The 23,682-nt window shown below is 45.6% G+C and overlaps 1 protein-coding gene across 2 annotated transcripts in view; it reads left to right on the top strand.

Moving 5' to 3' along the window:
- Elp3 (elongator acetyltransferase complex subunit 3) overlaps window positions 1–23,682 on the top strand; it is a 67,417-nt gene that overhangs the window by 19,829 nt on the left and 23,906 nt on the right. For both annotated transcript variants that reach the window (XM_006988782.4, XM_006988780.4), the window contains exons 8-11: window positions 10,412–10,573; window positions 12,327–12,453; window positions 13,633–13,826; window positions 22,540–22,630. In XM_006988782.4, coding sequence (XP_006988844.1) covers window positions 10,412–10,573; window positions 12,327–12,453; window positions 13,633–13,826; window positions 22,540–22,630 — 574 coding nt within the window. The remainder of the gene's footprint in view (window positions 1–10,411; window positions 10,574–12,326; window positions 12,454–13,632; window positions 13,827–22,539; window positions 22,631–23,682) is intronic.

Here is a 23,682-nt window from a genome sequence, read left to right as displayed (position 1 = left end):
GAGGGGTCGTCTGTACCTCCAGAGGTCGGCAGTGGTGACCTCGGTAGGGTTGTCCCCGACCTGAGCTCACGCCTTCCTATGTCCCTTCCTTCCCTTGTTGCTTTCCTTTGGGTTTGTGAAAATTAAAATAAAAAAAGGTTTTTCATAAATTTAAGTAAAAGTTAGGGATCCTTGAGGGGCTACATAAAGGATTCATCCTCTGGAAGAATGTGTAGTGAGCAAGTACTTTTGTTTGACTGATGAAAACAGGTAAATTCTATGTCCCTGAATCTAGACTTTTGGGAATGTGACTTGTCCCACAGAGACCTTGGTAACTGGATGAGATGGCATCTGTTTTTACTATTCATTCAAAACATTGATCATTCATGAATAGTCATGCTTAGTGAAGCCCTGAAGTTTCCAAACTTGAGAGGAGTAATGATGTAACTCAACTCAGTCCTCTTCATATTTAAGAGACAAATGTGATCAGTGTAGATAAACCGTGATTTGGGGGTATAGCATGTAGATAAACCGTGATTTGGGGGTGTAGCCTCCGTCGGTCCAAGGCTCTGAGATGGTGTAGTGGCGACAGCACTCTGGGTTCCCAGCTGAGCTCCTTCACCTCTAGAAATCCCAGCAGTGTTCTCGTCAATACCATTGAATCTTTTTTCTCACCTGAGAATGATTGTCCTCTGGCCTCCTCATATGTGCAGACTCACCAGCGCGCACACATACACACACACTGCAAATATGGCCGGCAAGATGGTTTATCCGTGCCATGTATCTGTAGTCCCAGCTTTGAGATGAGAGACAGACAAGAGTCACCTGGAAACTCGAGGACCAGCCAGCCTGGAATGGGCAGCTCAGCAGCGTGGACTCGAGAGCCGTAGCCTCAGCACGCTAAAGGAGAGGACTGAATGTTGTCGTCTGACCTCCACATAAGTGCCATGCATGGTATATACCTGCCCATACTCACATATGAACTCATCAGACACACAATAATAAATTTTTAAAAGAAATAAAAAAATTAAAAGTATTTAATGTAAGTAAATAAATCTTCCCAAGCTTAGGTACATATAGCCTCCTTTGCTCAACACAGGTTTCTTACGTGGAAGGGTGTGTGTGTGTGGTGTGGTGTATTTATATATATGGCGTTCAGCTATAGCTGTTTTAAGGCATCTCTCTCCTGTGAATTTGCTCTGAGCTTTCCCACATGGAGTTTGAGCCCTGGACATTTTTGGAGTAGGCCAACTGAGCAAATGTGGAGTTTCTGGGGTGCAGCTGCTTTGACATTTTCATTGAAACATTGACAATTTTACTACAGTTTTGGTGCTAAATGTTCTGGTGCATCATAGTATTTGGCCATAAGTCATCTATTTTTGTGATAAAAATGGGGTTTTATGTTCAAACTCACTTGATTGAGATCACGATGCATTTATACAAAACCCACGAGGGAACAAAGCCTCTTCTGGTGCTACCTGGCCAGCACCTCAAGAGGGCGCTCTGTTCTTAGCTTTAAAAAATGTATCTGACTTGCTCCTTCATTGCAGCAAATCTCATGAATGGCTCCTAGGAAGTAATAAAAGTGCAAGCCAGGAGCCGTGAAGCCACCTCCATTCTGCAGCCCACGGGCCTGGTGTCTTGCTCTCTCTCCCCTGGTCTCTGTTCTTCATGAGTCAGTATGAAAAGTGACGATTTATGAGCTCCTGTTTGCTTTGTTGAGGTAAATTCTTCATACAACCCCCTATAATGAGGTGTTTAGGGGAAACTTTGTCATTTGAGGCAGTAGTTTCTGAACTGAGCTAGAAACAAAATTATTTTCAAATGTTAGCATCATTGTGAAGAGCAGCCCAGGAAACTGCTTTTGGTCTGCTGTGTTCCTTTTAGAACTTGTCTGTTCTCTTGAAAGAGGGTGTTTGGAAAGTAGTTGTTTACCAGAACAGCCCACCGCCCTTCCTGAAGCGGGTTCACTACTGAGCCATGGCCGACATTTCCTCATTGCACTGATGTGCCTCTGCTCGGTAGGACAGTTGGACAGGATGTTCTTCAAGGATTCATTTTAAACCGGGCTAACAGTTCCGTGAGGTGGCAAGCGAACCACCATTGTGGAAGGTTGAGCATCCTTAGGACCACACTAAAGGCACAGCTGTCCCTCCTTGGTCTCCTGTGTCTAACCTGGGTAGTTAAAAGGGTGTTTTGTTTTGTGTTGTTGGTTTTTTGTTTTGTTTTTGTTGTTGTTGTTCTGAAAAGATTAGGATTAGACTTCAAAAGATCCCGACAGCGTGAGCCTGGTTATTATTGTGGCTAGTTGGTAGGCAGAAGTCTGTGAACCCTTTGCAGGCAGAAGTGGAGGAACACAAGGCTGCCAAAGACAGTGCAGCCTGGCCCCTGGGAAGGCTGTTGAATTAAGCCGGCACTGGTAATCACTGTCCCATCGACTGAGCCTCTTCAGGTCTCCAGAGACTTAACAATTACTGATGACTGTCATCCCATAAAAATCTTCACTTGGGAAAAAAGACCATCGTGCATCTGAGTCACCCATTCACCAGGGTGCGAATGTTGCCTGATAACTCAGAACAGGCTTTTCAAGGAGTTTTATTCCTTTTTAATCAGCTCTGCCCAGAAGCAGTTTTACATTCAGTGCTCCTTGGCTGTTTTCACAAGATGCAATTTAAAAGGGTAGTTACCCATCAGAAGCCAATGAGTCATACCTTCTCCTTGTGGAATTTTAAAGTCATTTCCGTTCCTTCCTCTTTTCCCCTCATCAGTGACTTTAAATCCTCCAACTGTGTCCTTGCATATCTTGGGAAAGCTAGAAGGCTAGGTAATGCTGAGTACCAAACCCCAAAGATAATTCCATGTTCTTGCCTGGGCTGTGAAGGAAACCAAAGCGGCCTCCAGAGGCCTGGAAGCCCTGGCTACCTCTGCAGTCTTCCCCGGGTGCTTTGCCACGCATCATATTAACTAGCGTTCAGGTTGCTGTTTTTCCCTCGAAGTGAGTTTATATACAGCAGAGTACACAGACTTAACATACCCTTGATTTGTTTTGACAGACCTGCGTAACAAAAACACTGTTAAAGGTTCAGAACATTGCCAATTGTGGTGTAATCCCACAGCCAAGAGGCAGAAGCAGGGAGATCTCAACTTTGAGGCTGACCTGGGCTACTTGACAAGACCCTGTGAAAACAGATAAATAATGCAGAGTATTTGTGTCATTAGAGTTCATGCTCCTCCAGAAAAACCCTCACCTTCGCCTCCCAGAACTGGCAATTCTTCTGGTGGTTTGGGGTTGTTTCTCTTGCAGTAGATGAATTCTGCCCATTATAGAACTTCATATGAATGGAACTGTTCATGAATGGAGCTGTTCATCTCGTGGTCTCCTGTGGAAGGTCTTTCACTGACCGTTGCTTGAGGTTCATCAGTGTTGGTAGGTGTGTCTGTAGTTGCTCACTGTTAGTGCCAGGCAGTATTCTGCTGGGCACACGGACCACACTGTGTGCATCCACTCTTCTTCCGTGGATATGGGACTGCTTGTCGTTCACAGCTTTACAAAGAGAACACTGTGACTGTTTTTGTTCAAGTCGTTTTATGGGTAAATGTATGTGCTGCTTTTGGGTAGTGATGGGAACTGGGTTTGCTGGTGTTTTATGAAGAACTGCCAGCCAGAAACGGTGTGCTGTGTGTACTCCCACCGCTAATGGGCAAGCACTCAGTGGTTCCGCATCCGCATCAGGACACGCCGTTGTCAGGCCTTTTAATTTTAGCCGTTCTGGTGGGTGTGTAATGGCATCTATTGTGGTTTTAATTTGCATTTTCCTGATGACTAATGTCATTAAGCACTTGAGTGTACGCTTGTGCTGTCTGATTAAATTTCCTTTGTGAAGTGTTTAATCTTTTTCTTTCTTTTTTCTTTCTTTCTTTTTTTTTTTTTTTTGTTTTGTTTTAGTTTGGTTTGGGTTTGGTTTTTTGGGGGGGCGTTGGGCTGTTACAGGTCCTTGATTCGAGAATGCCATCTGTAACTTGACTTTTTATTCTATTGATGACCTCTAAGGGCAGAATTAATATGACTAATTTTTTCTTTCTTACCTTTGCTTTCTGTATTGTCACTAATAAACCACCAGTGCTCCCAGGACACAAGGTTAGTCTCCTGTGCTGTTTTCTACTTCAAATTTCAGTGTCCACTTTTAGCTCTCTGATTTAATTCTCCCTGAATTAATTCTTATGTGTACTGTGAGGTGGGAGTCAAGGTTTCCTTTTTTCCAGTATGGAGAGGGAATTGTTTCGGGATTTTTTTTTAGAACTCCTCTTTCCCATTTAGCTTTCATCAGTCCTTTGTTAAACGTCAAAGGACCACACACATGGCCCTCACAGTGCAATGCCACTGGCAGGGTTTGGTTTGTAGACCAAGTACCACACTGTTTTTACCACCGTGGCTTCATAGAGTGTCTTCAAGACAGATAATCCACATCTTCTGACTTCGTAGTTGCTTTGCAAGATTGCTGTAGACAGTTACTCTGAGCCCTCTGCATGTCTTTGTAAAGTTCAGTATCAGCTGGCACTGGCCAGTTTCCTTACAAAGTATGATAGACTATTTTTAAATGGTAGGACACAGACTCTAGGAAGAGAGTTGACAATCTGGTCGGTCAGTCGTGAAATGACCTGTCTCCTCGTTTATTTAGATTTCCTTTACTTTCCATTAGCAGTCTTCAGTAAAGACATTTATTGTTTTTACTTTCTTACTTTCTTATGATCTTTTTTTTTTTTTTGGTTTTGGTTTTTTGAGACAGGGTTTCTCTTGCTCTGTAGCCCAGGCTGTCCTCAAACTCACAAAGATCCACCTGGCTCTGCCTCCCGAGTGCTGGGATTAAAGGCATGCGCCACCACCGCCCGGCTCTTATTTTTTTTTTTAATTTTTATGTGTATGCCTGCATTTGAGTGTGTGTGTGTGCCCCCACAGAAGCCAGACGAGCAGGTCAGATATTCTGGAACTGGAGTAAGGGATTCTGGGAACTAAATTCAGGTCCTCTGTAAGAGCTGTATGTGCTTTTAACTACTGAGCCATATTTCCAGCCCCTGGGTTGTTCTTTTTCTAGTGACTTAGTAAGATGTAGAAACTTGACCATCATTTTTCTAATATAAATATTCAAAGTGGGTTTTTTAGACTTCTCTTTCCCTTTCTTTCTTTCTTTTTTTGAGATAGGATCTCACTACATAGACCAAACCTGCCTCAAACTCACAGAGATCCACCTGCCCAGCTTCTAGGCATTCTTTATGCAAATACCATGCATTTTCATATTTTGTATTTTAAATTATTATTGTATTATATTTTAATTATTCTGTGTGAAATTTTACATAATAACTTTTCTATTCAATTCTAGGGATTATATGGAAATTGTTTAATTTCTATATTTTGAAACAGTGGTTTTATTTGACATTTTACTGATTTCTGTTTTTATTTCATTTTGTTCAGAGAGTGCCTATTGAGTTCAATTTCAGATTTATTTTTTATTGTCTTTTTTTTAATTTGTGGAGACTTGTTTTATGGCCCAGGGTGTGTGCTCCCTCTTGGTGAGTCATGGCATGTGTGTTGGAAAGGAAGTCGATTCTGCTGTGACTGATGTTTGTACAAATCAGCCTAGTGTGTCAGCATTGCTCAGACGGTATGTAAGTGAGCTGTGTGGCACCATACAGCACCCAGCATACCCGCTGTAGACAGAGTAGGGCTGTTGTCCTCACTCATGGTTTTGGAGGTTCCAGACTGTAGTTTTAGCTCATTAGGAAGAGTGTGGCAGAGCAAACCTGTCCCCTCACCTTATGGTGGAGAAAGCTAGGTCACACAGCCCTCGGAGGGCAGCCCGCAGTGACCCGACGCCCTCCGCTCGTCTCTTTATTTGATGTGAGTTCTGTCATATAGCCTCATGCGCTTACTGTCGGCCCTGTGTGTCTTTCCGTTCGCTTACCTCCCACTCTATGCGCCTTTATAGACCAACTAGGTGTCTTCCAGACAGAAGCCTGGAGTCCTCGAGTCTTGTGTGGGCAGGGAGTGGGCAGAGTTGCCCATTCTGATAATGTGTGCCATTTAATTGCAGTGTTTGCTGGTATTAACATTTGGTATAATTAGTGATAATTAGTATATTGGTTGGATTTATGTCTACTGGTTTAGTCACCCCCATACTTTAGTTTTCACTAGCAGAGAACGATCATTTCATTGAATTCCATCCTTTTATAATTCTGTGTAGTTGTTTTCTCTGCATCCCTTGATAGAGAACGTCTTAAGAGGAAATAGTAAGGACCCATGTATCCAAAGGATAGAGGCACACAGTGCATATGAAGTGGGGAAAGTGGAAATGCCGTCATTAAGTCTCCATCCTGGGTTAATGTTGGACTGCTGGCCAGCTCCTGCCTCAGCCTCCCGGGAAGCTGAAAGAAGGAGCACTTGCCTGTGTGCCGGTAGACTTCTCTCCTCGCTTTGCCTTGTCAGCGGCTTTAAGCATGTAGTTGTTCTGTGCTTTAGTTTCCCTGGTGCCATGAAAATGAAACAGTGGGACGAAAATGTCCCCGCAGGGGACCGTCTCCGACACTTGTGATTTGTTGATTGCAGTGACGTTTATCTAAAGATGTGTTCACACTTTGTTTCTCACCTAGCCATCACCTTCTGTCGGGGTCAGGCAGCTTTTTGGTGATGCTCCTGTGCATTCGACCCCTAAGTTTAGATACATCAGTATAGGTATGATAGATAGTAAAAGTATGTCACACTGGTGGCTTTTTCCTGTTCCTGCTGTGGGACCCTTGGTCCCTCAACTGTCTATATGATCATGACCATAAAACATTAAGCTGTGGGAAGAATAAACACAAGAACGTCAAGGGACGCTCTAGTGTGCCATCAGCCTTGTTGACTAGTGTGATAGGTAGGGTACCTGAGTTCCTCTTATCTGCAGTGTCACCAGCTTACTTAGAAATCAGAGCTCTCTTTGGCTTTTTCAATCATACTGGGCAGAGACTGTTGACTTTGAGATCCTATTAACATAACCAGTCTCTAGAAAGAAATTGGATTATGATCTCAAAAAGGGAAGGATGAATCCTCTAAGCCCATTTAAGTCTAGAGCCTCACTAATTGTGAGAAGTATCAGATTTTCTTGAGGGAGTTTCCAAGTATGGTAATAATTTAGAAAGGACCTTTGTTCTGTGATTGTGGTCCTGAAGCATTCAGTAATAACCCAGGTGTCAGTCCGAGCACAGCTTCATCAGTCCGAAGAACAGCTCATTTGGGGCCTGTAGACGATGGGAAGAGTTCGTAGATTATGACTAACGGAAGCTAGTATTTCGTCTCTGGGCCCTCATCTACTTCTCTTTAGCTTGACTGGGTTGAGTTTGGGATCCCGTAGCTTGACTGTGAAGCAACTCTGGGATAAAAACTAGATTTTTAGTTTGTCTGAATCTGCCCTGATTCAAGGGACCACTACTGTTTGCAAGAGGGAAGATAGCCAGCCTTCATCTGGAGGCTCTGAGAAGGGAGAGAGTCCTCTGTCCTGACGACACCATACTCACCCATTCATTCTCCGTGTTCATGTCTTTGTTTTGGTTAGAGGAGTTAGTCCAGAACTCCTAAGCTATTAGTCACTAAACATTGTTGGGCCTGCTGGGAGCTCCCTGTCTAAAAGGAGAAGCAGACATATCCATAAATAACAGACTAACTTTGTAGTGTGGATGAACACGGAACTCTTAGCAAGGGTTCTGAGATGTCGTGGAGGAGCAGTGTCCTTGAGCCGAGTGGAGGCCTGGGTGCCATGGCTTTCGTTTGCTTTTCATTTCTAGGTGAGGCTCTCCTTGCCCTCCATCCTGCTCCCTGCCCACTGGGAACAGTTCCGACTGTACATTATTGACTTGGTATGTTTCTAAGAGGGCATGAGCTTCTTACCTAGCTGTAACCTGCAGGAAATGCATAGGCTTCAGTGCAGCCCTGCAGCCTTCCTAAAACAACCTCTTAGCTGCATTATAAAGCAGTAGTTCCAGCGGGAAAACTGAGTCTAAGTCCTGGCTCTGTCTCCTTGAAGGTAAAACAGCTTCTCTGCCCCAGAACCTAAGAAGTCTGAAATCCGAGAAGGTAAGGTGTTGACTGCAGTCCTGAAAGAGGCTCACTTGCTAAGCAGCTGGCTAAATGACAGGGGCGTTATGGAGCAGACCCTGAAGTGCTCAGACTAAGTAGTGTCTTGTCTACACACACTAGCGGATGAGAAAGACTGTTCCATAGACATCCTTACATCTCTTAAATGAGGCAGCAGGTTTACTAAGGTAGCAGACTACATACATACAGCAACAGCAGAGTCACCTCAGCTCATGGAAACACTGTTGTTTTGATTGTTCAGATTTGATTAGAATTTCCACTTCATTGCTTTTTGGATGGAAATACAATTCTGAAAGGAAATCTAAAATACTAGCCCTTTTGTTTGGTTTGTCAAGACAGGGTTTCTCTGTGTAGCCCAGGCTATCCTGGAACTTGCCCTGTAGACCAGGCTGGCCTCGAACTCACAGAGATCTGCCCGCCTCTGCCTCCTGAGTGCTGGGATTAAAAGCGTGCGCTTTTTAAAGTGTGAGTTATTTTCTCTCTCTCCACGTTTCATTTTTAAAACGGAGTTAAGTTTTTGAGAGTAAGATTTGCCTCTGAGTACTGTGTTTTGATTCACAAGGTGGTGGTATCATGCTTGTAGCAGCTTCCTCTGTATCCTCTGTGGTCATGGATGCTCTGTAACAGACAGATTAGTTCATAGGTTTTCCTTTCCTCTGGGCAGGTCCTCGCTGCTGCTGTTGCCAACTCCCTAGTCTTCCACAGTGATGGATCTGTCACCATGCCCAGGCTCTCTTGCCTATGGCCATTGCTTTTGAGAAATACCAATTAATAGGAAGGTTTGTGGTACATGTTAGAGTCTGGATTCTAGGATGTTTTCAGTTACTTTTTTGAAAAGTACTCAGAGCTTTCTATCTTCTTTCATCCATCTATATACTATGCTTTCTCCACAGTGGTTTCTTTCTTTCTTGTTTTCTTTCTTCTTCTAATTTTAGATAGTCCCTGAAGCCCATAATTGCTGTTGGAAGCAGATGAGTTGTGTTTATCGTGTGCCTTATCATGTGCTTCCCGTCCTCCCTGTCTTGGTGTCCACTGTTTGGCAGGCACAGGACTTTGTGGGAAATTGGAGAGAGGAGGGAGGGGTTGTTGCCCTGTCTTAAACAGCACTTGATAAGCTATGAGCCCTCTTTTCTTCAGATTCACTCCTTAGGTATTTCCCTTCCTCTGTGTCACGTCTCACGGAAGACTTCCAATGTGTTAGATGGGACTGTACAGCCAGTCCTGCAGCTCAGTGATTCTTCACACTCTAATTCTTATCATTTTAAATTGGTCCGTTTTAATTGACACAGAAGAATGAAGAAATGAAACTAAGTTACAAATCATTATGCTGTCTGCTTTTCAAAACTCCTGCAGAAAGAAGAGAAGTAAATAACTGCAGGTTTCCCTCAGTCTCCCACCCACCCGATGAGAACAGTGTGGAAAGGATCGAAGACCGGTTACAGTTAGGGGTAGAGATGCCGAGACAGACAGAGGCTGCGACCCAGAGGTCGGCAGACCCTCTTCAGTGCCTAACTTGGATTTTAGTTATCCACCTTGTGTCTTGAATCCGTTTGAGCTTGAGTGATAAGGACCTCTCAGTTGACAGACCACAGTGACCTCCACCCCTGAGTTTCTGACACCCCACCTCACCAGCCCCCGATAGATGCTATGACCTTGGGCCAGCAGTAAGGCCATTGCCTCAGATAACTTAAATCCAAGGTGGTCTTCACTATCTTGTATCTAGACTTGGTGAGAAAAACGGAAAAAAAAATGCTCCCTAATTTTGCACATTCCTAGAAGCTAGGCTTCTGGGTGCACGAAAGACATTTCACCCAAATGATCCCTGCCTGCAGCCTCCGCTGCGCCCTCTCCTCTGTCTCCTGTATTTAAAATGACTCTGTGATGCCGTGAGAAATAAGTAATGCAGATGGCTTTTGCTTATGTGAAATCGGTTGCTAGGAATTGAGAAACAGCTTTTCACAGTTGAAATCACTGTTTTCAAGATGATTATGGCTGCACCTAACTGCGTGTGAATAATAATGATAACGGTAATGACATGAGGATGCGCCGTGCACTTGTGTCAGCTCTGTGAAGTGTGGGTACCATCGTTACCATCTTTTTGTGGATGAAGATGCCAGAGAGGTTAATAGCATTGCTGTTTGCCTGGTGATGAGGAAGTAGCAGAGCTGGGATTTGAACTTACACTGTCTGGCTCCAGAGCCCACACACTTAGCTACTGTCTCGTCCTGGAAAGACTAAGAGAAGGCAGGCTGGGAAGAAATGACCCCAGACAGTGGCGGGTATAGTCATTCCAGTTCTGCTCTGCAGGCATTCTGAGAGGAGCTTCACGAAGTGTGTTGGAATTACGATTGAGACCAGACCGGATTATTGCATGAAGCGGCACCTAAGCGACATGTTGACTTACGGCTGCACGAGACTGGAGATCGGGGTGCAGAGTGTCTATGAAGACGTGGCCAGGGATACCAACAGGTGAGATGGTGGCAGGTGGCCAGCACAGGCCTTCTCTGTCCCACTGGCTTCTCTCTCTCCGTACTCACCCTTCTTCCTTGAGCTCAGTCCCAGAGAAAAGCAGCCTAGAGGAACGGCAGGCCCAGGACTTTGTCCTTTGAGTAACAGATCTGTTGAATACTTCTAAGCACAGGGAAAACCTGGTGGGTATTGTACCTACAAAAGAGGAACCTGAGCAGAGCGAAGTCATGTAGGGAAAGTCTCACACAGGAAGGATGCTTGGAGAGTGTGGTAGTCACAGGCTGTGCTAGGGAGTCCCCGTGGAGATGGTCAGGGGAGCTTCCTAAAGAAATGACATCTAAACTGAGGCTAAAAGGAGACTAGAGTTCATTGTGTGCTGCCCCAGAGGAAAGCTGTTTGAGGATGGAAGCACATGGTAAGCAGAGGCCTGGGTTATGAGGCCCAGGAATCAGCCCCAAGAGCCTGGCTTTAATCAGGAAGCAGGCTGGGAGCTAAGACAGGAGCATGCCTGAGTTGAAGTAAGAGCCCTCCAGTATGGGCGATGGTTTAAAGGGGGCTGAAGGGAGACAGACTCAGCCCATAGCTGTTGAAGTAATTTAAACAGGAAACCCTGGAGTCCTGGAAAGCAGTGGGTGCTGCTTGGTGTCTGCTGGGAGGGAAGTCCAGGAACCTTGGAAGGAAGAGGTTTCACTTGGATACACTAAATGTTGCATGCTTTAGAGCAGGCCTAGGTGGGACCACCACTTTCCATGACATCACTGTCCCATGAGACAGGACAGCCGAGGAAATGAATATTTCTTTGTAATTGAATTTTTAAAGCCACATACACATAGTCGTGACCATATCGTACAGTAACTTTGAAGTAGAATTATTGAGTGCAGAACTCAGGAGAGAGTCCGAGCCTCATCCCAGAACTTTGGACGTCACTAGTGAAAAACCAATTAGAAATAAGAGTGAGGCCTTGGGAATAAGTGGGGACCCAAAGGGGGTCCGGTAGAGCCGTGGCTTCTGAGACCTTCTGTGCTAAGTGGGAGGAAGGAATTGTCACAGGCTTCACTGGTTAGTCACCCCAGCTGTCATCCAAGCCGATGCCTGCTTGGATGTGGCAGGAAAGGAACGCTGAGAGGCTTGATCCAACCCTGTGCCAGCAAAACCTTCCATGACAGACCCTGGAACATACTGGGGATCTGCTTCGGATTGTCGTTCCTTCCCGTTCCTTCCTCCTCTACCAGCATTTCCTAAGTGAAATGACATCTCAAGTCAAAGCTCCTGCGTGGTTTGGTTTGTTATGGTTGTTGCCCAGTGTGGCTCCAAACCTGGGCTGTAGCCAAGGACATCTTGAAGCCTCCTGCTCCACCTCCCAGGTGCCAGGACTCTAAGTGGGTAGCCGCCCTGCCTGGCTCCTGTATGGACCTCATTTAACGCTGATGCTGCAGTAATAAACTGATTTCACAGATGGTGCTGAGCCGTGTCATCTGGTCCGCAGCGGTCCTTATTTCCCAGCCTTTGCTGAGCAGGTGCAGGAGAGGTTTCTGAACAGTGTCTTGGAAGCACAGTGGTTTTCCTCCAGCATCCCTGGAGCTGTGTAAGAGTGACTTCTGGGTTCTGTTCCCAACCAGGGGACTCAGTCTCACGGATCGTTTCCCTCCTCCTTCACCACCTACCACCCACCCTGCTCCCCCACCCCCCACCCCCACCCCGTTAACGTGATCGTCCGTGTAGTTGTCTAACAGGTAATATGTTTTCTCCCCAGGGGCCACACTGTGAAGGCGACATGTGAATCATTCCACCTGGCCAAAGACTGCGGTTTCAAAGTGGTGGCTCACATGATGCCTGACCTGCCAAACGTGGGACTGGAACGAGACATCGAGCAGTTCATAGTGAGTGTGGCCTTGAGCTGGCAGACCCAGATTGCCTCTGCCAGCTTTCGTTCCTCTCCGCTCTTGCTTCTTGACGTTTGTGTTTTCCATTCTTAAAGCTATAAGACCTGTTCCAAAATACTAGAAACACAATAAAGAAGGGTCACCCACCTCCCCGGTGTCAGACAGAAACCATATTTTAATACAGTCTTGTCAAGCTTGGCGCTGGAGAGATGGCTTAGTGGTTAGAGCACTGACTACTCTTCCAGAGGACCTGGGTTCTATTCCCAGCACCCACATGGTAGCTCATAACCATCTGAAACTCCATTTCCAGGGATCCAACACCTTCTTCTGGCCTCCCTGGGCACTAGGCACACATGTAGACAAACACTTTTACACATTTTCTTTTTTAACTATAAAATGCTTGGGATTTGAGGAACCCAGGTTGTTTATGCGTAGGTAACGCAGGCACACCCACATTTACATGTAGATGAGGAAGGTTTTTCTTGATGTAGTTTTTTTACTTAATATTAAAACAAGCATTTACGGAATCACAAGAAGTGACATTTCCACGTGGTGGCAGGTGGCATAGGTAAGCACAGGGCCCGTCAGTCAGATGCTGGCTTTTCTGTTCTCATCCATTGTGGCCAGCCAGAATCCTATAGTCCCATGACCCTAGAGGGGGAAAAAACCCTTCTCAGCCGGCACAGGCTTACTTAAAATCTTGCTCCACACCAGGTGGTGGTGGCGCAGGCCTTTAATCCCAGCACTCGGGAGGTAGAGGCAGGCGGATCTCTGTGAGTTCAAGGCCAACCTGGTCTACAGAGTGAGATCCAGGAAAGGCGCAAAGCTACACAGAGAAACCCTGTCTCGAAGGAAAAAAAAAAATCTTTTTCCACAATTTTTCAAAAGTCATGTATACTGTTAAAAGATGTTGTCGTCTGGAAGGAAGGAAGGTAGCCTTTCCAAAGAGTGTGCTCAGTGTGAGGCTGGCGGCAGCCGTAGACGGGCTGCACAGGAGGCTGTATCGTGCAGCACAGGCTGGGGCTCCTCAGCAGTGACATCTCGTCATCCCAGGGCACACTTGCTGACAGAAAGGACAGGCGGCCCCAGGCCTGCTGCAGGGGGAGAGAAGCTGACGTGGGCCTTCCCTGGGGGACAGAACTAACGGAAGGGTCATTTTTGGTTCTCTGTCTCTAGGAGTTTTTTGAGAACCCTGCTTTTCGTCCTGATGGTTTGAAGCTGTACCCCACCCTGGTGATCCGTGGGACCGGGCTGTATGAGCTGTGGAAGTCAGGACGATACAGGAGCTACTCCCCCAGTGACCTGGTCGAGCTGGTGGCTCGGGTCCTCGCCCTCGTGCCCCCGTGGACGCGTGTGTACCGAGTGCAGAGGTGCGTGTCACTTTCCAGACCCCAGATAACGGGTGCTCTCTAAAGGAGCAGTCTGCTTAGGTAGCGGAGTTTCCGATCCTTTCTTAGATTAGAAGTAGATATCGGGAATGCCATGTGTATGACTAAGGGGAGTGTGCCCAGGCCTCATGGCCAGTGTTGTAGATAGTCACCATCCACTAACCATGAGCCAGGAAAGGAAGAACAACTTGAAGGGGTCCCATGGGCAAAATCTAGGACAATTTGAACATCAAAATAAATATATTAAGGGGCTGGGTAGATGGGTCAGTCAGTAAAGTACTTCCATGCAAGCATGAGGACCTGACTGTGATCCCCAGAACCCAGGTAAAGGAAGCCCAGTGTGGTCACACATGCTTGTAATCTCAGCACTGGGGAGAGAGACAGGCAGGCCCTGGAGGCTCAGTGACCAGCCAGCCTAGCTTACTTGGTGAATTCCAGACCACTGGGACTCTGTCTCAAAAGGATGTGGACAGCACCTAAGGAACCACACCAGAGCTTGTTCTCTGGCCTCCATGTACATGCACACGCATGCATGCACAAGCATACACACACACTATAGACATATAGGGGTGTGTATGTGTGTATGTGTGTGAATAAATTATAACCAAATCAATAAAGTAGGATTCCTCCAGTCCAACTGCTAATCTTAATTAGGTCAGTAATTTGTATACCTCAGAAGCATAATATCAGCAGTCTTCTTTACATGTCGATTCTGTATTTGCAAATTTACCTACTAGAAAATTGTGTGACTCAGACTCTATCCTCGTAACACATTTGCCATAAATCATTCTCAGAAGAGTGAACAATTTGGGTCGCTCATGTACACGCTCTTAACTGAGGTCAGGACGCTGCCTCTCTGCCTCTTTGCAGCCTTCACACTGTAAGCAAGTGTTCTTTTTGCACTCAGCTTAATGCTCCATTTTTCAGGTTTTTGTGAGCTGGTTAAGAATCGGCTCTTAGAATGACCTCCAGACACAGTGCTCATGTGCTGTTATTGCTCCTAAGTGCTGGAAGGCTGTGAAGTGGCTTATGGAGGGAATAGGTTGTGCTGGGGAGTCTTTATTGAGAAGGCCCGGAAAGAACCGTCGGCCAATCAACCAACTACATAGCTTAAATAAGGTGTCTTTAAACAGAAGCGCAGAGAGCAGGCACTTATTTATTGATGGTTGACAAAAAACTCTGGCAGGAGAGGCTCATGGGAACCTACCCCTGTGTGCTCTGTAGGAGCAGTGGATCTGGTTCACCTCTGTAGTGTTGGTGAAAGCCTGAAAGAACGTAATTCCCTACTGACTGCTTACCTACCAGAGATCTAGAACCGACTAAACGTAGTTGAAGTTTTCCCCTACAGGATACTTACTACAAAGTAGAAGGGAGAAGCCTGGCCACTGACTGGAGTGAGCATTGTCCAAAACCAATGAACTCAGTTGTGCGCCACCTGCTAGGACCAGTTGACACCACAGCATCACCTCAGCCAGTGTCTGTAACTCCGTCTCTTCATGAGCCAACATTATATAACCCCAAGTAGACGCACATTCTAGAAAATGACTAGCGCTTCCTCTTTCAAAGTGTCAGGGTCAGGGAGTGAGTTCTGTGTGATGGAGACTGAAGAAATGTGGCAGCTAAATACAGGATGGGGACTGGCTCCTTTTGCTGGAGCAGCAGCAGAGTGTCTGTTGGGCAGTTTTGTGGTTGTGATAGAATCTGCTCACAAGATGTCCGAGTGTCCCGAGTCTTGCCACGTCGCACTCACTTCTTCCTCTCCGGTGGGTCAGGACCATAGTTATTCGAACTTCTTCTGTGACTCAGAGATCGTTTCCCAAGATGTGAATTAGTACCACAGGAGAGAGGAGCCCAACAAGAACAGTACAGTAACTGAGGAGGCAAAGGCAGCGGTCATGTGAGTCTGACTGGACAGCCCAGTCACAGAAGAGGCCAGTCCCACCCGCGCCCACCCCGAGAACCAGGGTCTTCAATGGAAGAAGCCTCCTGTTTCCTTACTGCTGAGTCAGCGGCAGCAGAGATGTTCGTGTGACAATGAGCAGCTTCATTTCAGGGGCCTCAGGAAAGAGCGCCGTGGGCCGTGGCTCTGCCTGCACCGGCTGAGGCAGTGAGGATTTAGGGGTCTTTTAAGTATCTGAGGGAAAGGGAGCATGAAGTGTGCAGCCTTGAGGCTTTGGAGGACGCCCTGTGCTTCACAAACACAAGGGATGGCGAGCTCTCCTGAAGGTGTGGAGTCAGGAGAGTCCAGGGACAGCTTTGGAAGAGAGCAAGGCTCCAACAGTCCACACCTGGCGAGGCAGCGCCTCAGCGCCAGCGCGGGGTCAGCTTTCCACAATGTGCGCTGGTAACTCGCCTAACTGAAGAGAATCCTTCGCTGTTTAATTCAGAGACAGTCTTTTTATAATATTTTCCATTTTATCTTTTGAAATTATGTTTTATTTTGGTGGTTTTAAAATATAACTATGATACTTATTACACAAGTTCATCCATAGAGGTTTTGGTTTGTACAGCCTACTATGGTCCAGTAAAACACTGGTTGGGTAAACATGGGGAGAATTTCTTCAAGATATTTTGATTTTATGTTTTTGATTAGATATTATTGCTGAAATGTTAGTGTAACTATCTGCATGGAAATTCATATTTTTTATATTTTGCTACTTGGCTTTTATTATCTTTGTGTGTGTGGTATCTATACACAGTTACCACTGTGAGGATATGGAGGTCAGAGGACAACTTTCAGGAGTCAGTGTGTGTGTGTGTGTGTGTGTGTGTGTGTGTGTGTGTGTGTGTGTGTGTGTGTGTGTGTACAGCTTTCAGGCGTCAGTTCTCCTTCCACCATGGGTTCCAGGAACCGACCTCAAGTCTCGGATGCTCTACCCACTGAGCTGCCCCACCATTCTGCTCTTTGGTTTGTGCCCATCTTTATTTCCAGATCTTCTGTGTACATCTGGCTTTCTGTGTTCTTGAGTTCTGCATCCATGGCCTCAAGCAACCCCAGATAAAAACTTCCCAAGGAGAAGCTACGTGAGCACACCAACACTGCCGTTGTTCTGTACACAGTGTAGCCGTGACTCCCCAGACTGCCCTTGTGCCACAAACGATGGGTCATCTGCAGAGCATGGAAAGCATGCATGTGGCATCATCTTCATAGAAACAAGCATTCCGTGGTGCCTGCAGGTGATCCTGGAATACTGAGGGGTGCTGTACTGCACTTAGAAATGACTCCAACTTAATATAGACTCTAAGTTCCCGTTGTCCTCAGTAATCACTGGGAGTTGAGCCTCCACTTCTGCGATCCTGAGGCAGTGTGTAAGGTCGCATACACTGGTCCATGTTTACAGGGTGGGGTTGACTGTCAGTCCAGTGCTCTGCAGCCATGCCATGTTACGCTTTGGCTTCAGCAAGGCGTGATATATTAACTTTCCAAATGTGCCATGCCTTCATAGCTAGCCACACAGTACTCTTTCCACGTGAATAAGAGAATGGTTTAGAACTTACAGTTCCTTCACCACATGTGTGAACAGTGAGCTTACACTGTTTACAAAAACGTCTTTGTGTGGTGGAAATTCATCTTTACAGAGACTGGTAAATATGACAGTGCTTACATGAAATAAGCCGATACAGAGAGCCAAAGGCCCCTTTATCTCACTGGTGTGTGGCATCTAAACAAACTGATCCCACACAAGTATGAAGTAGAACCAGGCTGGCTCTCGTTAGGTCGCCATTCATCAATTGAAACAAAATTACAGTTGAGTAGGAGGGCGCCCTCTCTGTTGATGCAGTCGGGAGGCTGGAGCTGTCAAGTTGCATATGTCAAGGAAATGAGGCTGAAGTAGAGCCCGGCCATAGAACATTTGCCCAGCAAGTGAGGCCCAGGGTTCAGTCCTAGGCCCACTGTCCCCCTCCCCAAAGGCAAGTGGGATAAGAAAGAATTTTGAGTGTTCTTGTCACAAAGAATTGATACTGTGGGGTATAGATGTGCTAAATAATGCGATAAACCTTCTACAAGGCATTGATACATCAGAAGCGTATTCTGGGACCTGTTTACGAATAGATATTAAAAGCTTATATATAGTTAATTAAAAGCTTTCGGATAGTTGATCGCAGTCCTCGGGGGAGGACTTGCCCTGGAGGAGGTGGGAAAGGGGGGTAGGCTGAGGGTAAGGGGAGGGGATGGGAGTGGGGAGAATAGGGGAACCCGTGGATGATATGTAGAACTGAATGGTATTGTAAAATAAAATTTAAAAAAAAAAAAAAAAGTAATACTGTAGAAAGAAAAAACTCAAAAAAAAATTATAAATAGAAAAAATAAAAATGATGTTAAAAATAAAAAAAAGATTAAGATACTATTCAGGGCTGTAATTTAATGGCAGCATAACAATCCTAGGTCAGTTTGTCTTATGTGGTAAGTGGTCCTTTACTAGGAAAGAGTAGTGTTTTTAGCCCACAGTCTCAGGCTACAGTGACAGGTCCAGAAGGTCATAGCAGGAGGAGTTTGGGGCAGCACAGAAGGTGAAGACTGTTCGTGCTCATCTCTCTCCTGCAGTGCAGGATCTCACCCCAGGGAATGGTGCCACCCACAGTGGGCGGGCGGGTATTGCAACTTCAATCTACTAGTCAAAATAATCTCCCACAGGCATTCCCAGAGGCCTGTCTCCCAAAAAGTTCTAGACCTCATCAGATTGACAGTTGAGATTAACCATCACTCAGGTCTCTTTTCATCTCCACCCCACCCCCGCCTTTGAGACAGGGTCTCTCTATGTACTTCTTAAGGGCTGTGATTAAAGGTATGTCCACCATGCCAGCCTCCTTTATAATCCTGGTCTCTATAGCTCAAATCAGTGTGTATAGAAATTTTCACTTCTATTATAGTAGTATAATCCATGGAAAGAATTGCATATGGTAATGGATCTATGAATTTTTATCATTATTTTCATGCTTTAAGTCTTTTTTGAAAAAAAGAGAGCTATAATGGGATGGGGTTTGCTGTGTATATAGATACAATTAACAAGGGTTTCTTAAGAGATTGTGCCAATTCATGTAAACCATTCCTGTTTTATCTCATCCTCTATAACACTGCATGCCTATAACTCTTTACATTGAGGGTATGATTTGCATTTCCTGTAGTGGGGATTAGCACTTGCCTTGTGTCTGATTATTCCTTGTGTTCTTTCTTACATGACTTGTTTGTGTCTAATTTACAAGTCATGGGATCCAGAGTACAAAAAAAGGGGGGGGGTGCTTTTTATGGAGATAACCCCCCAAAAGGAATTCATAAATGTTAACTCATTTTGAATCCTCTTGCCTGGACAAACAGGAAGCTAGGGAACTGACAGTTCCTGCCAGACTGGGACACTCGGTCGAGTACCAGAACATCTGACAGCAACACTCCTGGTGTGGATTACATTGAGTTTAAATTGTGTTTAAAACCCTGAAGTTTCATTTCAAGGAGTATTAAAATTTATACTCAGATTGAGGTAGAATGTGTTATGTCTGAACCTCAAGAAAGAAACTTGCATCAAGAGCTGGATGATAACACTTTAAATGAAAATGTAAATGAGCAGCATGAACCTTGTTACAAAAGTACGGAGGAAGGGCTGGAGAGATGGTTCAGCCATTAACACAAATACTGCTGTTGCAGAGAACCAGAGTTCTGATCCCAGCCTCCACAGTAGGCGTCTCACAGTAGGCTACCTGTAGCTCCAGCTCCAGGGAATCTGACACCCTCTTCTGGACTCTGGACGCCTGCCCTCGTGTGCACACAGAAACACACACATATACATAGTCAGGTGTGTAAAGGTACAGAGGGAAGGCTAGGTGCTCAGCAGTGTTAAGTGGCTGAGACAAATGGTATTTCATTCAGCCAGTTCCTTCTAACTTCAATCTTCAAGTTTTAGGCTAGTGCTGCTGCTGCTCCAGGCATGTCTTAAGCACCTCACTCTAATGTGGAGGCTGGCAGACAGGCTTGTAGAAAGAAGCCCCTGCTGACCAAGAAAAGCCTCCTCCTGGGGCACACTGTACCTCCTTTGTTTTTGTTTGAAATCATAGTCACGGGTGTCTTTCTATCCTGGGCCTTTAGGAACTCAGCCTGTTTCTATGTCCTTCCACCTCCTAACATCTTCCATCCACCCCGGTTGGCTAACAACTGTTAGAGGCTGTAGACGGTGAAAAGAGATAGACTGTGTTCTAGGCAGGTCTCTAGAGGAGGTAATGCAAGGAAAGCGCCGTGTTTCAGGTTTCCCTTCTGCTTGTCTGTCTTACTAATTGACCCCTTGATGTTTCCATTGGTGATTTCCTATACCCCGCCCTCTGCCTGCCTCTTAACTGTCTCATACTTTTTAGCTTTCTGACAGTTGAGTTAGGAGCATCTTCCTGGGTGTTTTTATGAAGCACATTCTGCTGAAAGGTTCTGTATTCTAGCCCCGAGGAGTGTAGTCAGTGATTAAGTGTAAAATTCTGTCCAGGCACATGATGGGCTCTGCATTAGAGTGCTGCTGCCCTAGGCTATTTGACAGCTGTCTGCCATGATATGATATTAAATCACTGTGAGGCGTCAGCCTAGGAATACCAATTTGCAACCAAAGCATGCTTCTGATGCATGAGAAACTTAGAAGACAGAAACAGCTCTAAACACGGCTTGGAAAGGTTTTTGATGAGCAAATTGTAAATATTAGCACCTCTAAGCTTGAAATATTACCCATGGAGCCAATATTCACATGTGTAGTCCCTGTTTATGCCAGAGACTAGATTGAATTACTTAGAGAAACCTAAAAAGAATTTTAACTCCTGCCTCGATGAGCCAACAAGGTCAACCACCTGTCCCAGGTTCTGCTTCTCCAGAGCTGTAACCCAGTCTGAGTGTGGAGTTGAGATCCGTCATGCACTGCTCTGCATGGAGAAGATGCTTGGCCAGTGCAGAAGTGTGCCCCTCAGTTCCAGTGAAGGATACTGTCTCTAGAGTTGTAGCTGCCACATTTCTGTTCCTTAACGACTGAGCGCTTCCATCTGCTCTGCTCCAGGCATGTCACTACCAAAGACCATTCAAGCCGTGTTTCATTTTTATAGTGACAGACAGTAGTAAGACTTATGAACTGGTGGCATTCCAGTAAGGCCCTGTGCTGCCAGGGCCTCTCTGGTGGTTGGCGTCTGTGAGAACATGCAGCCTGTGGGGTCTCCCGGGCCTAGCACCTGGCTTGCTACCCCTGTCACCATCTTGACATTGTTAACAACTTTATAATAAGAGGCTGCACGTTCTCACTTTGTGCTAGGTTCTACAGATTATATAGCAGCTTCCTGGTAAGTATGTCGTTGTTATTTTAACCCAAACACACAAAGCAAGGTTATGCTTGAATCAGTTGAGCTAGCCCTAGTCCTGCATTTTCTAGGAGCAGTTACTCTAGTCTTCCCTGATTCATTGTTCATAGCAGCCTTTTCAGACATAATTACCATGAATAACAAGACACGAAATGTATTTGTTGTTTACAGTTAGCATGGCCACTGCTCATCATCTCAGGTTAATTTCAGACCATGTATAACAAGTGTTTGGAAGTGTATTTCAGGTTTTAAAATATTTAGTATGTTAATATGATGATAGTTATATATTCCATACACTTACAAATTACTATAAAATATTTCAATGTTAAAGGGGCACTTAGAAGATTTTATATTTGGCTTGAGAATTATTTTACTGGCTGGGCTGTGGTGGCGCACACCTTTAATCCCAGCACTCGGGAGGCAGAGCCAGGCGGATCTCTGTGAGTTCGAGGCCACCCTGGTCTACAGAGCAAGATCCAGGACAGGCTCCAAAACTACACAAAGAAACCCTGTCTCGAAAAACCAAAAGAAAAAAAGAATTATTTTACTAAAAACTATACATAAACAGTGTATGCTAACTAATTAGTCAAAAACATACAAGAAATTTCTTCTGGCGCTCTCACTTTGGGCCTCCTGCTGTGTTTCTCTGTATAGTATCTTCCTGGAACCCTCTGGATTCCGGAGCCTGATAGATTGTGAAATATTTCTTTGTGCTCATTGATGGGCTTTCTGGAGCTGGTAGAGTACAGCCCTAACTTCAGCTTCTGCTCGGCGTCCCCTCGATGTCTGGCACTCTGCTATACCAATGCAGAAGAGAAGTCTCATTTCCTCTTCCTTAGGCAAGACGTCATTCCCCTAAAGCAGAGTCCCTTCTGGATTAGATTTGGGGGAAACGGGGTAGGGTCTGTGAGAAGAGTTATAGAGAGGCTTTTGACCTTCTTGGTGGCTTTCAGCTACTGTGTGGGAAAGTGTTTGCAAAGTGGCATGTGAATCACTTCTCTCCATTGAGTTGAGGATTCTTTCTTTTCATTTCTTCTTTCACTTAGTACAGGTGTCTCCTGAGCCCCAGATCCTTCCTAATGGCTCCCAGGCATGGGGCAGATGCTGTGCTTTGTTTTCTGATGTGATTTCCATTAGATATCTTTCACAGACACCCCCCCCCCCAAGAGGTGGGCGGAAGTCAGCTTTGAAGATGGAAAGCTGGGGTGTAGGGATGCTCTCAACCTTGCTCCCTCTCCTCCTTAGGATACTCCGCCTCTGCTTTCTGCTCCATGGCTTTGTGGCGTCTCTCTGTTTCTCATGTTTTAAATTTCCTTGCCATACTGCTGTGGAGAATGGTTTACATTTTCCACAACTGATTTTTTTTTTTTTTCTCTTACAGAGACATTCCAATGCCCCTCGTCAGCTCAGGAGTAGAGCATGGGAACCTGCGAGAGCTGGCATTTGCAAGAATGAAAGACCTTGGAATACAGGTTTGAATAAATGTGTCTGCCAGGTATACTGTAAAGAAAAAAGAAATCTCATCACACGTGTCTCCAGGGCTGTCACTCTTAGGCATTGCTGGTACCATTTGGGTCAGAAAGCTGATGTATGTTAGAGGTGTTCTGTGTAGCATGTAGAAGCTGAAGTGCATGGGACAAAGGCTGCCACTGTCCCTTTGTCATTCTGACTTCTTCTGTGACCTGTTGGCTTTATATTTACTAAGCAGCTTCTCTCTCTTGACCCTGAAAGAATGAAGGAAGCTGTTAGTTTGATGGTCTCTAAGGTAGTGGTGAGTTTGAAATGAAGCATCCTAGAAACTTCTTAGGGCTTCTGAAGAGATAAGCCAGGAGTGGTGCCTGGCCAGGGCATCGGGGGTTCGGCTCTGCTCTGGGAATGCAGCGCCATCAGTTGGGAGAGGGGGAGGGGAGTCTGTTGACTGTGTGTGAAAGCATGGACCATGCTTTCAGAGAGGTGGTTCCAAGGCTGGAACAGCACACATAGGTGGACTTGCCCATGACTTGCTCAAATTACCGTGGAGGAAAAAATTTAGAATGTTGTCCAAATTTTTGAATATCATTTATTTATTCAACAAAAAAATAATATAATAATTAATTAATTAAATGTAATAGACAAATTTTGAGTTTTAGAAATAAGCAAATGCATGTAAGCAGATTAGCAGCACCACACAGGACTATGGGCCTGCTCTGCTCTCCACTCTCCGGCTGGCCTCAGTCTCCATCTCTGGCCTCCTAAGAAGCTGCTTCTAGGGGACCAGCAGGCCTGGCTACCGGAAGTCTCCCTGTCTAGTGGTCTTCTTTAATCCTGCCCCACCCAACCCTTGCTAGCCTCTGCTAAGTGGCCCAGGAGTAAATCCAAAGACCCAAGTCTCATAGGCAATGTTCTTAGCAGAAAGCACTTATCATCTCTGCCCTATAAAAAACAAACAAAACCATGCCCCAGGCAAAACCAGAAGTAGAAGCAGCAGGTACCTGTTGACTGGCAGGTAACTCAGCCACACAGTCTCCTGTATAGAGCTGGGCTG

The sequence above is a fragment of the Peromyscus maniculatus genome, chromosome 9 (assembly GCF_049852395.1).
Source record: "Peromyscus maniculatus bairdii isolate BWxNUB_F1_BW_parent chromosome 9, HU_Pman_BW_mat_3.1, whole genome shotgun sequence".
Classification (NCBI taxonomy): Eukaryota; Metazoa; Chordata; class Mammalia; order Rodentia; family Cricetidae; genus Peromyscus; species Peromyscus maniculatus.
This window is presented reverse-complemented; position numbering and strand designations above follow the sequence as displayed.